This window comes from Ochlerotatus camptorhynchus, unplaced genomic scaffold (genome assembly GCF_037179485.1).
Source record: "Ochlerotatus camptorhynchus isolate MF236.1 unplaced genomic scaffold, CSIRO-AGI_Acam_v1.1 ptg000249l, whole genome shotgun sequence".
In the NCBI taxonomy this organism is placed as follows: Eukaryota; Metazoa; Arthropoda; class Insecta; order Diptera; family Culicidae; genus Ochlerotatus; species Ochlerotatus camptorhynchus.
This window is the reverse complement of record NW_027040739.1, coordinates 425,854-440,069: the sequence shown is the minus strand read 5'-3', so window position 1 is coordinate 440,069 and position 14,216 is coordinate 425,854. Positions and strand designations below refer to the sequence as shown.

The 14,216-nt window shown below is 38.6% G+C and overlaps 1 protein-coding gene across 2 annotated transcripts in view; it reads right to left on the bottom strand.

Moving 5' to 3' along the window:
• Nucleotides 1-14,216, bottom strand: part of LOC135704854 (steroid receptor seven-up, isoforms B/C-like) — a 126,558-nt gene that overhangs the window by 72,938 nt on the left and 39,404 nt on the right. For both annotated transcript variants that reach the window (XM_065226363.1, XM_065226364.1), the window contains exon 2: nucleotides 4,413-4,562. In XM_065226363.1, the coding sequence (XP_065082435.1) occupies nucleotides 4,413-4,562 (150 nt within the window). The remainder of the gene's footprint in view (nucleotides 1-4,412; nucleotides 4,563-14,216) is intronic.

Below are 14,216 nucleotides of genomic sequence, written 5' to 3'. Positions count from 1 at the left end.
ATCCCTCCCCCTGCAGCGTATTTTGCAACACCGGTCACAACTTCTGGCATCGGTACACAGATAAAAATTCTGAATTTTAATTGTGATGTAAACATTCATTCACGTAAACTTGTATTTCATTTCATGCAACCAAGCAACTTGTAAACAATGTTGTTTACAAAGATGGATTTTTTAATACAATATTTGCAACATTGAATGAAGTGTCTCAGAACTTTACACGATATATAATGTAAACTTATATGATATGTGACGCTCCATTTATGTGCATCATATTGAACAGAAATTTACATTATTTTTTCGAACTGTGTATCTCTGGTAGAATAAAATTATTATAAAAATATATCAGTATCGCTGAAACACCCACCAAACGAAATCTTACGTGCCCTTTTTTCGTTTGAGGCTAGTTTCATAATGTTCCAACGGTGGTATTTTTTTTTTCCTTTGGTTTGTTTTTTCCGTCGATCTTGTTTTCCGTGCTGAACACCAATGCTACCGACGTACCAGGAAGGCAGCTCCCACACCTGGACCCTACATATCGACCCATCAACTCATGAACCGGGGACCAACGGCTTTTACTTCCCATCCGAAAGAAGGCGTGATCAGAGATGTTATGCCTCAGAACATCCCGGCGGCGCCGACTGGTATTGAACCCAGGCCTGCTGGGGTAAGAGGTAATCACGCTTACCACTACACCACCGGCGCCGTTCCCAACGGTGGTAATTTTTCAATATATTTTTTGGGCTTCAATGGTCGAGAGAGTTAATTTATTTACACTGAAAAATACGAAAACAATTAAATTTGTTCTGTTACTAATATTACTTATAAATAAGACTGCTACGATTCAGTGAAAAACATTGTGGTGTTAAATTTAGAACAATTAGTTTGAAATATATATTCACCATAAAATGCTTCCTATTATTTCAGGTAATTTATCGCACTTTTGATTTGATAATTTTAAGTTATTTAATGTACAACATCAAACAGTTCATCTGGTAACGAAGAATATCAAAAGAAGAAGCAGACATATTTGAATTATGACTTGTGCAACATTAATGCAGTATATTTGATTTATCTCAATACATAATGTATATGTCCGATGCAAAACAGATTCAATTGCCAGAGCTTACTCTATCAATCACTCCCACTAACTTTAAACCACATTTGGATTTATACAGGTTTGCCACAAGACGCCCACATTCATTATGACACATTTGGATGTTTAAGTCTTTCGAGATTAGATTTTAAAATAAAAATAAACAATCTTAAAATTAAACGACTTTTGATATCAATTAGCAGCTCCAAGTCTATAAGTAAACGTAAACGGCAGCGGCAAGTTTGACTGTTGCCGACCTTCAGAAGGGAAGTAAATCCGTTGGTCGTCTCTCTGGCACTCGATTTCCGTCGGTGATTAAACACCAATTGGCAATCGACGCTCGTCGGTGATTGGCACTCGATTGTGGAACAGATGCCGATGTTATTAAAGGAAAAAAGAAAAGAAAAAAGTTTGACAGTTGTAAAAAATACCATCAAGATGTCAAATCGAAGTTGAGTTCTAACTCAATTTAGGCTTTCCACTACCGCTCCCGTTCTGCTTCCGCTGTCATTGCGCTCAGGCCTTATGATGCTAGAATTTGATGTGATTTTTTAATGGAAAGCTGTTTCTGGCTCTGTCAAACTTTACTAACTTCATTGACCCATCTAATAATTACTATGCAAGTAATTGAATGAAGGTTTTTTTTTTAATTTTTGCTCTTAAAATTGTCTAAAATCAGCAAAACAAAATACACCTCTATGTTTTAAAACTCAAATCTTCCACGAGTCCTCGAAACATATTTTGATTCCGTTCCCTTCATCTTCCAATGTTTGTATTCCGTACCTGTATCAATGATCTCACCACCCATCAATCCACATAAACAAAAACGGTAAAACCGTAATCCTCACACCGCACCGCTTTGTGTCACTCTCGTGGCTCACACGTCCGGAATCTCCGAAAATCCCAACGACATACACCGCTCGCATGTCCTGCGAACCTACACACATCCCGAATCGCCCGGCGTTGCTGTGATTCAAATAATGTCCTTCACAACACATCATTGGCCGCCACGCACCGCCGGGGTCGTGTCCCTTTAACTATTTCTTTAATTTATTCTAACGGTCAGTTTTGCTTCTTGACCACTACTGGTCAATGGAACCGGTTCCCATGCTAGAAGCCGGTTCTCCGTCGGTGAATGTGCGTTTCCGAAAACCTTGCAAAGATTCACCCCTTTTCTTCCCCCTTCTTAGAGGGAGATCTTTGAGGACGAAGGTAAGGAGACTGACCAGTGGTCAGTCCTTTTTCGTGTCTTTTAATTTTACATCCCGGTGAAAGAGCGAGACGGGCGAGGGACGACATCGAACCATAAATCTTCCTTCGGGAACAATAGAAAATAGTTTCCGTCGGTATTGTTCTTTCTCGCCCCGCGTCGCGCCCTGAATGTCTTCTAGAGGCGGCAGAAAAGCGTCCCATTTACGGCACAGAAAAACGGGATTAAATCCATCCTCTCCTGATGGCATCAATTGTCTGTCTATATTTGCTTTACATATTTAAAATCATAAGGATTGCACGCCGCTGGATGTTTGGATTGAAGGGTTCCTTCCACAAGGATAATTTTGCGATTCGAGACTTTGAGCGGTATTTGCTCAAAATATTAAAAATCATAACGATCCCATAAATCACGACCTGGGAAAACGTTTCCCCGTTACGGAACTTGCATGTCATTCTGTTCCGCTCTTTGAACACCATAACGGACTCCGTCGGGCAGCTAAGCTTTGCGTTTGACATGCAAACCAGAGCGAGCGTCAGCGCAGCGGCTTCAACAACAATAATAGATGTGTTTATTGTGTTCCACACGTCGATTCTTATCGCTCCGGGATTGCTCTATCCAAGCAGACCGTGATTCTCCCAGGAGGTTCGTTTTTCTGTTTTTAATATTTATTAACCAATGAATACTTGATGTCTCCATTGGAGTGTCCAATGTCACGCTTTTTTGCTTCCTCGCACGGTTGGATTGAACAACTTTTGACATTTCGGATGCCCTCGCCCAATTGACAGTTGCACCCTGTAGGGCGGTTCCGGTCGGTACCCCCAGGTGTGTATGTGTAATGTAACCTCAAAATAGACTTTCCGTTTTTTTTATTGATTTGCTTGTGCTGTATTCCGGGAACAATTGAATCGAAACAGTAGTGTTGCCTTTCTTCTGCTATTCTTGAGCCAAGCGGCAGGAGGGCACTCTTATGGGAACCAAGAAACTATAGGTATTCCTGCTGTTTTGCTTTTTTACATGCAGATAAGTTTTGTGACTTAATAACGATATTACCGGTTTTTATTCAAGCTGTTGAAATATTGCTTGGCATCGATTCCGGGGGACCCCCAGTAGGAAAGGATTTCGCGAAAAGACTAGCCAAAAGGAGTTAATTGACGAAGTTCTCACACCAGTCTGAAATCGGCCCTAATTGGTTGATTGGGACTAATGTAGTATTTTGAGTTTGTTGTAAATAAGTCAACTACAAGTTTTAGTCAACGATAACAATACGACTTGAAACAGTTGACAAATGTAATCCCATCCGTTTTACGCTCGATTCTGTCACAGAGCTTACGCGGAGATGAATAGCGCGTTATTAATGCGCATGCATTATTATATTTGTACCGCATTAAGGCTCAGCTCGGTAATAACATTATGATTTACATACACAATAAATAATGACTTCATTCGTGGCTTAAGCAGCATAAAATAGCCGGCAATCGTCGCGTTATGCACAATAATACTCTCGGTACTCGGCGCAGCAATAATAACCGCTTCGTCAAGGTGCCATCTCGTTCGTTGTTATTGCATCGCGATTCAACAGAACTAATGAATTTAATAGATTATTGTTCCAAATCACGGCTCGCTGAGCCACGGCCTCCTCCCGGAACGTAATTTGTCCTCCCCATATTCCCCCATCCCATCCCGTGTTCTGATGCGACCTTGGCTCCGCAGTGCTAACGTTATTATATGGGCAATTGTTGTGCCTGTCTCTTGTTTCGCACATTTCGTTTTGTCAACATCATTTGACATCGTTTGTTACCTCTTCTCGTGCTGTGGCTGGGTGACGACACTTTCGCCTTTTTGCGGTTTTCCTCGCTCTTTCTCTCGCTCTGTGTCGCAAATTGGCTTTCATAGGACCGCGCGTTGGCGTGTCAACAATAACATGGTGACGGTAGCTTTGCGAACAATAATAATTCTTACAACGTGACCCCTGACTACCCTTTCTCGCTTCGCACATATAAGAACACATACACACACGGAACGGTTTAGCACCTTTGTCGCTATTTACCAACACATTCCCCTCCCCCACAAAATAATGCAGATGTGATGTAATTGAATTTGACTTACCTTCGCGTCGCATTCCCATTTTGAGGCACTTTCGTAGACGACAGAATTGACACTGATTCCGGTGGTGCTGATCGATCGGGCAGTTCCGATTACCCCGACACGAGTAGGTGAGGTTCCGTCGGACGGACCGCTTGAAGAACGATTTGCAACCTGCCACAGGAAAGACGAGAGAAATGAGATTTTTCATTAGAATGGTTTTGATTTATATTTTTTATTAGAGGATATCCATAAGCTACGTTGATTGTTTTCCAGAGATTTCTTTACTTCCGCTCCCCTCTGCGTAACGTGTGGTTCAGTTAGAATCCAGAAGCACACAGTATTATGTGCTCCTTTTTCCTATTAAACTCTCTACCGTGTACGGTGTACCTAAGGAGGTGAGACTAGTTAAAATTCGTTTTCGCTGATAAAGTTGCATGGAAACTCATGATCTGGCAGTCTTAATAGAAAAGTACTATACAAATTGTCATCGGGTTATCGTTCATCAGTCCCTTTTTTTCTGAGGTTCATTTTAATCAATTTTTCTTCACTATTGATAGAATTCAGCTGTAGAAGTACAGAAATGTAGAAATTATCTAGAAGAATATTTTTTAAAAGATCTATCTAGGGCGTCCAAATAATTCTATACTTTTGAACCTCTTGTTTTCAAGTTCAACAGAGACGACTGAGATATTTTATTGAATGACCTGTATTCAAAAATGCTCACAGAGCTTTAACATTTTTATGAAATACAAAACAGCATAATAATGCATTAATGTTCTACAAGCTCAAAACAATCTTGAATGTCCTGATTTAGTGTCCGAATCCGTAGAGCTTCATAGGATCTGATCAAATGTATTAGCAATATATCTAAGATTCTATAAGGTTCCTGAAGTTTAGTTTAGATATTGATGTTCTACAGAGTCAATTAGGTATTGTACGATATCCCGACTAAATTTTTGAACGCGCAGAGCTCGACGTAGCCCCATAATGTGGGATAGTCACGCAGTTGTAAAGACAACGTATTTTGGGGTCTACAGGCTTATCAAGGTCTTGTACGATGTACGTATTGTACAACTTAGATTCTCCAAAGTGAGAGTGCAGATCTTGAAATTCTGTATTTGCATTAGGCTATCCGCACCTACCCAATATCGTCCGATCCGACTGGCAGTTTTTCCATATTTATCTCGCTCTCATATTTATCTCTCATTTGTGGAGAGTTGCCCGGATGATATCGGGCAGGTTTGGGATGAACTTTATGTTTAGAACGATGTCGTATCGAAACTCATTTTCGCATCGGACAACGTAGTGGACAATCGGTCCTCCTTTTACAGAAAGAGTTATATTCCTGGGATAAATCGGTGGTATTGACTGACTTTCAGGAGACTACAATATTATTTTCCTCTTGGGTCTCGTTAAAATATTACGAAACGCGAAAATTTTTATTTTTTAAAACAACACCCTATAACGACAACTTAAAAAGACATGGACTTTGACGGTCACTTTTATCCTGAAAATTATTGTTAAACAAACTACATTGAAGTTAAAAAAATGGTTGGCCTTAGACTACTTTTTTGTGGACTATACTGGTAGACAAATAAAAAAAAAGTTGTGTGACGAAATAGTGCCAGGTTTTGAATGCTTATAACATGGTCATTTATGAATTAAATTCAATTTTAATTACACCATTTTATGTAAGATTTGTTTGGTATAAAGATGATAGCTGTTTGTCAATGGTTGAATATTGAAAATTAATTAAAGTTTTTAGCCGTAGCCAGTGCTGGTAGTGCTGATACGATATAATTGTAGTGACTTTAGTGACTAAAATTATGGAAATAGTGTCAAAATAGTGAATTTTAAATAATAAATAAGTAACCAATAGTGACATTTATATGATGACTCAGAAATTCTAATTTAGTTGAATATTGAAATAAACTGTTTTTTTTATCATGGAACTTAAATCACATATCATGAATTCCTCTAATAATATCAAATCTCTGAACAGAATCTCCTATGTAGAGCATTTGAAGCGATTTGAATAATTTCCTTTTGATAACGTTATACATGATGACCAGCAAATAGAAATTTCCGGATTTTCCGGAGTTTTTTTTAATGTTACTGGTTGAGCGATATTTTAAATTAATGTATAAACCAATTTATGTATATATTGTGTAATTGTAAATTGTATGTATAAATAATATATGTAAACAAATTAATGTATAAACCAATATATGTATATATTGTGTAATTGTAAATTGTATGTATAAATAATATATGTAAACAAATTAATGTATAAACCAATAAACCAGCTTTAATAGGGTTAAATAGATCATTACAACGACAACATTTTTTCAAAGATCTTGAATTTTATTCTGCGATTTATAATTCGCCAAAACATTTACAGAATTATTTCAGAATGATCTCAAGTACTTTTTTAGAATCATTCCCCTTCTATTTAACTTGCTTCTAGCTTAAAAAAAATATTGCCCTCTTGTAATTCTTTGCAGAACAATCAACATTTCTTTAAGGAAATAGATTATTTTCGTAGTTGGAGATGCTTGACGTAGTTGGAGATGCAACCATTGATGAGGGATAGTGAGGGGTGTTTCCCCCGCCACACTGGCAAAAGGGATGATCGTAAATTTGCTCATTTACCTTCGATTTGCGGAAACAGTTGTATAGATTGTTTCACACTCAAATCACCATGTGATTGCTCTACCCGATTCGTACCTTCCTCAAAATTTTCCTTTGCTCGCATTCTACTCTCTGTATACAATTTTCACACTGCCGTTTTACAGCGGAAGTATTAACTCTATACTTTCATCTCCTCATGTATCGTATAAATATCAAATGTTTTTAGTGTTAAAGAAGATTTTGATTTTCTTGAAGGTTCCTTCCATAAATCCATTTTAAATTTACTTGAATTCTCCTTAGAATTCCCATGCAATCAACCTCAGAAATATCATTAATTTCTACTTAGAATAATCTTGGACTTCTCCCCAGAGTTCTATTGGAAAAATTCAATTTGTATTCTCTTCAGAATTCCCATGGTACTTCCTTAGAATTATATTAACAAAAATCTATCCCAGAATCAGGGTTGTGAAAATCACTTATATCACAAATATCACGCCAACCAAATATCAGCTCTGATTAAAACTCATTTGATATTTTTAAATACGCCGCTCATTTGATTTATTGACAACCCAAGTAATGCAACATTACAACTCAGCACTCCCTTATTCTTGTCTTTTTTCACTCTCGAAGGATGACCATGCACTTTCCATTCAATGAAACGAAATACACAAACGTTTCGTTTTGAGTACAACTTCTTTGAGCGGTATCACTGTGCGCCAGCTACCACTCAGCCATTAGTACATTCTATACCCACGTGTATTGATGTTCCGAAAGTGAAGATAACAATAACAAACCAATATTTTTGACTGGAGCGAAAGTGAGGATAACAAACTTCTCAATTGAAAATGTGCGTGTAATAAATGTCAGAAAGGTCAATGAAAAACAAACTGCCAAAACGACCAGCAGCAAGCAGCTGAATTGACCTTTTTGACGTTTAATGATCTTTCTCTATCTAGAACACGGATTATAATGGATTCATTGTTTTCCCACTAATCTGTTCCCCTCTTGCTTGCACTTCTTCGATATAGCTGCTGCAGCAGTGTGCGCTGATTAAACGTCAAAATGCTCCATAAACGGAACCTAGCGCATATGTTCAGATAAACAGATCGTGCGTTCTAAATTTACCGCCTCTTTCTTTCCTAAGTTGTTCTTATGGAACGTTTGCGTGACATCACAACAACAATCCATGAGAGTAACAAGGAAAAAAATACATTTCAAATTCATGTTTGCACCACCTGTTTTATCCGCTCTTCCTGACAAGATGACACTCATTTGCCTCTTACACGGATAAAAATCTCCTTATACCTTTTGGCAAATTTATATTGCTGATTATTCATAACATGTATAAGTGAACTAATAAGCAGGCGCCTTTCAAAAAGTTAAAGAAGAGCATGTATCAAATGAAATGTATAAGCGGTCACACATGCCTTTCATGCATTCTTATAGGACCTATGTGGTTTTGGCAAAAATGTATAAAGCTGGGTTTAGACTAGGCAAGTCAAATGATCAACTCAGTTGAATTCAATTGGCTTGAAAAGTTGAACCTGGTTCAACTATTTTCAATTCAAGTGAGTTGATCAAGTCAGTTGAATGGCATGGTTTACACGTTCAATTCGCGTTCAAGTCAGTTGAATTCAACTGACTTGACCAACTGACTTGCCCTGTCTAAACCCAGCTTAAGTGAAACACATGAATAAAATAATTGATTTTCGTTTCGTGTAGCCGCTTAGATTTTGGATCTCTGCGTTGTGCGTTGCTTCTTTTTCACTTTTTTTCAAGTTAACACACACCCGTAGCAGACCAGTAGATAAAGACATTTGAGAACACTGAAAATATCTTAATGACAGAAACCATAGACAATGAACTCACGGTTGATTCAAAGGCCGTGCGGCTGAGAGTGTTATAAGTAGAGTGACAGAAAATCTCACGTGAGTTTTTATTATGAGTTCTTGATAATTCTTCAAAGACTTCTGAAAATCTAGCACAGGCAAATACCCTTGAAAAGTTGCCACGGGTTAGAATTTATTTTTGAGGAAAGGAGGTATATTTTTTACAATTTGTAATAAAAATTGAAGGCATCTCCCAGTGTTTTAAAGTTCCTTGAATTTCCTTATGTTTTAAAGTTCCTTGATTTTTTTGCGGTTCACCTGATTAAAACTGTTAATTTTTCAACAGATGTGCATATTTTGTCAGAACTTCTGTAGACGTCCTTAGTGCCAAGTACTCAATTTTCCATTTCACTCTATTTTGGTTGTGAAAAGTGACTTTAGTGGCAATTTTTAAGGAAATAGTGACTTTAGTGACTTTTTTTGTTAGTGAAATAAGACTGTAAAATAGTGACAAAGTCACTGAAAAATGACTAGCTACCAGCCCTGCGTAATCAACCAATTACGTGCTCGCTTACTATGACTTCCGAGAGAACAGAGAGACGAGGTACCACTCAATTTTTAATGTAATGTTTTATCTTTGCAGCAAAAAACAGAAAATATGTGGGGCTTAGTATGCTAATCCAAATGCTTAAGTAAGGGAAACGTAGAAAATTTGACTTCAGTCAAACACTGAAAACGAAACTAATTCAGAGAGTGAGTAACCTATGCTTTTAGAAATTTTTCCATACGAATGAATAAAAGTGACTCACTCTCTGAGTAAGATTTGTGAATCATAACGGCCTATTGGATGATCAAGCTTAGTGTGCAATTTGCATAAAATTCTATGTTTTAACTTGACAGCACTACCAGAAAGCAGGTTTCTGTATTCAGTGTAATTATTCAGTTGTACAAGCCCTATGACATGATTGGCCTATTAGTTCAGAATTCTCTCACCATGCAGCTATAGTGTTATTTGATTCAAAAGGCTTGTTTAATCAGTCTACATTCACTGAAAACGAATCTTATGCAAAGAGCGAGTCACTTTTACTCATTCGTATGAAGACATTTAAAAAAAAAATAGGTTACTCATGCGCTGAGTGACCTACGATTTTATAAATATCTCCATATGAGTCAGTAAAAGTGAGTTAGTTTCGTTTTCAGTGTTTCAACTTTGTAAGGGGTTGCTGTCTTTAGTAAAGTTATTCAGATGGATAAGACCTATTGTTTACTGGACAGCTCAGATCAGAATTCTCATGTATGTCGGCAGTTATGTACCATTTGGCTTCTGATTGCTTGCTTTAACTTGACTGCTCTTCTAATAGAATGTTGCTGTCTTTGGAAAAGTTGTTCAGATGAATACAACTAATTCCAAATTTCATTGTTACGTTCCCACTGAAATTATACGTCTGCCTTAAACTTCCATTTTATTTGCCGTTACTTGGGAAATGGTGACTACACAAAGCACTAATATTTTTTTGTCAATCACCCATATTCTTATGTTCTTTTTTTTTCTTTATTTAAGAGGTTTTCAGCATAAAGGCTGGTTCGCCTCTGATTCTTCTTGTGTTCGAACAAAATCAAGAATATGGGTGAATATCTCACGATCTTTCTCGAAAGAAAGAAAAAAAAAATAATGAAAGTTATGAACTAGAACTGTATGTTGTATGTATAGGGATTAATCCATTCTATTGGGTGTTTAATATGCTTCAATGAAACAATCAAATTTACGTTCCATTTATTCAATTACAAGGTTTGCTATTTTATGGATATTTAATTGAGCATAGATAGAGATAAACTAGATTTCAATTATCTTAAATAAATTTTAGTTGTGTGTCTTGTATGTGATAGTTTTGCAACGTAAATATGTCAGTCCCACGTTGATTTCTAAAGTTGTTTTACTATGACTAACATAAGTAAGTTTCCGAAAGTGAGTGAACATGTTTGGAATCAAATTATGATTAATAAAGAAATTGATTTTCTATTTTCAAAAATTGAATATTAATTTTAGGATTTATTCAACAACCGCCTAGTTAAAAAACCAATATTAATGAATTGTTCATTTTGGAATTTTGTTGAAAATCTCATGTAATATTTATGGCCACAAAAATAAACAAATGCAGTAAAAGCATCGTAAATTCAGTTCATGCACTGTATTAATGATATTTTCGACACGATTGAAGTGCATCCACTCTGATGTGATATTAAAACTATTTTTTGCTGTGTAGGATTTCCGGATATGCCAAATTTTTGATTTTTTACACGCATTTAAGTAGCGTTTTTTTCAACGAAATTTTTTGGTAATACTACGCTGTCCCGCAATTGACAGAAATATCGCATAATAACATACTGAAAACCCGATGTGTTTTCATTTATTCTTATGTTCTGAAAAAATTACAATTGCAATTTTGGAGAAAGGAGAAAGGAGACGTCATTAATTTTTGGAAATTAATAAGCTGTTTTTTCGTTTAAAACCAAACTTACGTTCATGCATCCCTTAGCTCAGTCGGTAAAGGCGCAGCTACAAAGCAAGACCATGCTGGAGGTGGCTGGGTTCAATTCTCGGCCCGGTCTAGGAATTTTTCGGGTTGGAAAATTTCTCGACTTTTCTGGGCATAGAAGTATGATTGGACTTGCCACACAATTATACGCATGCAAAAATGGTACAGGCATCGAAAACTCTCAATTAATAACTGTAGAAGTGCATCTAGAACACTAAGTTGAGAGCGCGCATTAAGCTAATATGCGATATGCAATAAGCTTGGAATGCGAATAAGAAGAAGAAGAACGTTATTGAAAATGTGTTCATTGCATTCTACTGGCCTACTGCATCACAGTGAACACCTTTCATTGAAAAAAAAACTATTTCTGCTTTTGAAATTTCAAAAATTAATGACGTCCCTTTTCCCCTTAAAGACATTTTCGGCATCAATAACAGGAACATCGGACATACAGTATTTTGTTTTTATCAAAACTGAAAGTCATTATTTTTACATCAATTCCTAGTGGATTCGTCAACAAAATATGGAAAGTAGGATGCATCCGCAGCGGAAAAAAAAAAGTTCCAAAGCGCAACTACTCCAATCATTCAGTTAGACATTGGCTAGGTAGGTATATCCGAATTTTCAAAACGATCTTCAACATCTCTGCTCCACCCAAATCCGACATAATTTTTAGTAAACAACAAAGACTACACGTCACGCCGTCGTCGAATCTGTGACCGTTTGGTCTTTTCCCCCGGTTTGGACCACAAAGCGACCACGGACAGGCAAGATTAATTGTTTTAACCTCACTCGCTGTCTCCTCGCTTTTCTTCGCCATAAAGGCCAGAGTATTGGCGGTCGCTGGTGGTAATTAGTTGGCGGATAGAAATTAGTGCGCGTACGCCAAGCCGCCATTCGACCAGAGCTTGGGCGGAACCGTTCGTTGGCTGGCCAGAGTTCGACAGACGGGGTTAAAATACGAAACATGTTAATTATTCTTCTTCGAAAAGAATGAACCCGACAGAGCAATGCAACTTGAACGGGCGATGGGGATAACGGCAAGAAAATCTCGAAGCAAATCTCCCGCCGATGGGAAGGAAACTCGTTAGGAGCCGAGAGTGGGAATCGATCCTATTGTACCGCGGGAGCAATATTTTGATCTCGGAATCTACGGGAATTTCTCGCAAGACGTGAACTGCGCCGCCACCACCAGGAGGGCTTCGCGCGGCGAGGGGCTGGAAAGTAATTGAATCAATTGCTTGTTTCTGTTGCAACGAGGAGCAAGGAGGCAACGAAGGCCGAACCCGATAAAATGTCAAACAATTGGAAACATTGTGTCCCGATTCGTGTGTGCACTTTTGTGTCGAATGTTTTGGTTGCAGCAGTTTACCCTACGGGGGGAAAAGTTTTTAATAATTAGGATATTTTTTTGTGCTGGGTTGGATGAAAGCGACAGTCGTTAGTCAATGGGGACCTCCTGCTGATTCTTTTCTTCCGATTCGGAGCGAACGAGTGAGTGCATGATCTTTCAGTCCACACGCTTGCAGCCAGAAGGGACAAGGGACTTTTCATTCATTATCCTTTGCTGTTTGGCAGGCATGAATGGAAAGGACATGCAGCGTCGTCGTCCTGAGAAAGACCCTGTCAGCGGTGGCAGTAACAATATTCGACGTCCCGACACAATAGCGGTGAATGCGATTATTCTTTGTATGTAGTCTTTTTTGTTCTCCAGCTTGGGCTAGGAATAGGCTCACAAAAATACGACCATTAGGATGCTTTTAGCAAATTTCAATTTGCATAATGTTACCTGTCTCCGGTGGGTCTTGACTTCCACTCTGGCCATGGCAGCCATCTGGTAGCCAGACAAACTACGCAAAGGATGTACCAAAGTTCGACACAGGAAATTCATTTTTCAACCTCACGTCCGCCCGTGCACCGGTTCGGTGCAATTTTGACCACCGACGCCGATTCCGATTGGATTGCAAGCCCAGAAGCCCCCTTTCATCAGTGCGCGGTCATTTCATTGCAGAACGTGAGCGTTAAATAAACACATAAAGCAAAGAAAATTGGACCTACCGGATCGCCGGGAGGCGAATCCAATCCTGGCGCTTACCCCCATCCCTCTCTCACTCGGATTCGGTTGGGATGGGTGATAAATTGAGTTATAATCATTTCAGGCCACCGTTCGCGGCATTGCCCACCTGTGTATTCAAATGAGTGCTCCACTCCGTGGAAAATGTATAAAATAAATAAATCACAGCCCACCCAAAACAAGCGAACCGATCGGGACGGTTACCTGACCATCACCGGAGAGCCATCGTCTCCTCGTACACCTTTTTTCTTCTGTTCGAACCTAATAATTTAGGAATCCTCAACCCGAACCCGATTGTCCGAGAGAGCGAGCGAGAAAGAATATCTGCATAATCATAATAGGTGGCCACCAGCGATTCCGGAGATGTGGTGTGTATTATAATAATCGCGTGCTACTTCACGGGATCTTCCCGCCTACGGGATTGAGCTGCTTGCATGCTCATGCTTAATTGAAGTCGGCAGCGACCGGAGTACAACCTCAATCAGGGCGAGGTCAGTCAAGGATCAGCCGCGGTAGCCGGTTATCAGTCAGCCGGTCTAGAGAGACTTCTGACTGACTGGCAACATCTAAAGGGGGGTGTGTTTGTGTCGCCCTTTTGGGGTCAGTTCATTATGCGGCTTAATTCAATCCGAAACGTAAGCAATTTCGTCATGTGCCGCTTGGTCAAGACGCGTAACGAGTTGTGGAAAACTGTACGCAGGTAGAAGATGAAGCAATTGTAAATTATTGCAATTATGACAATTACGTTTGAAAT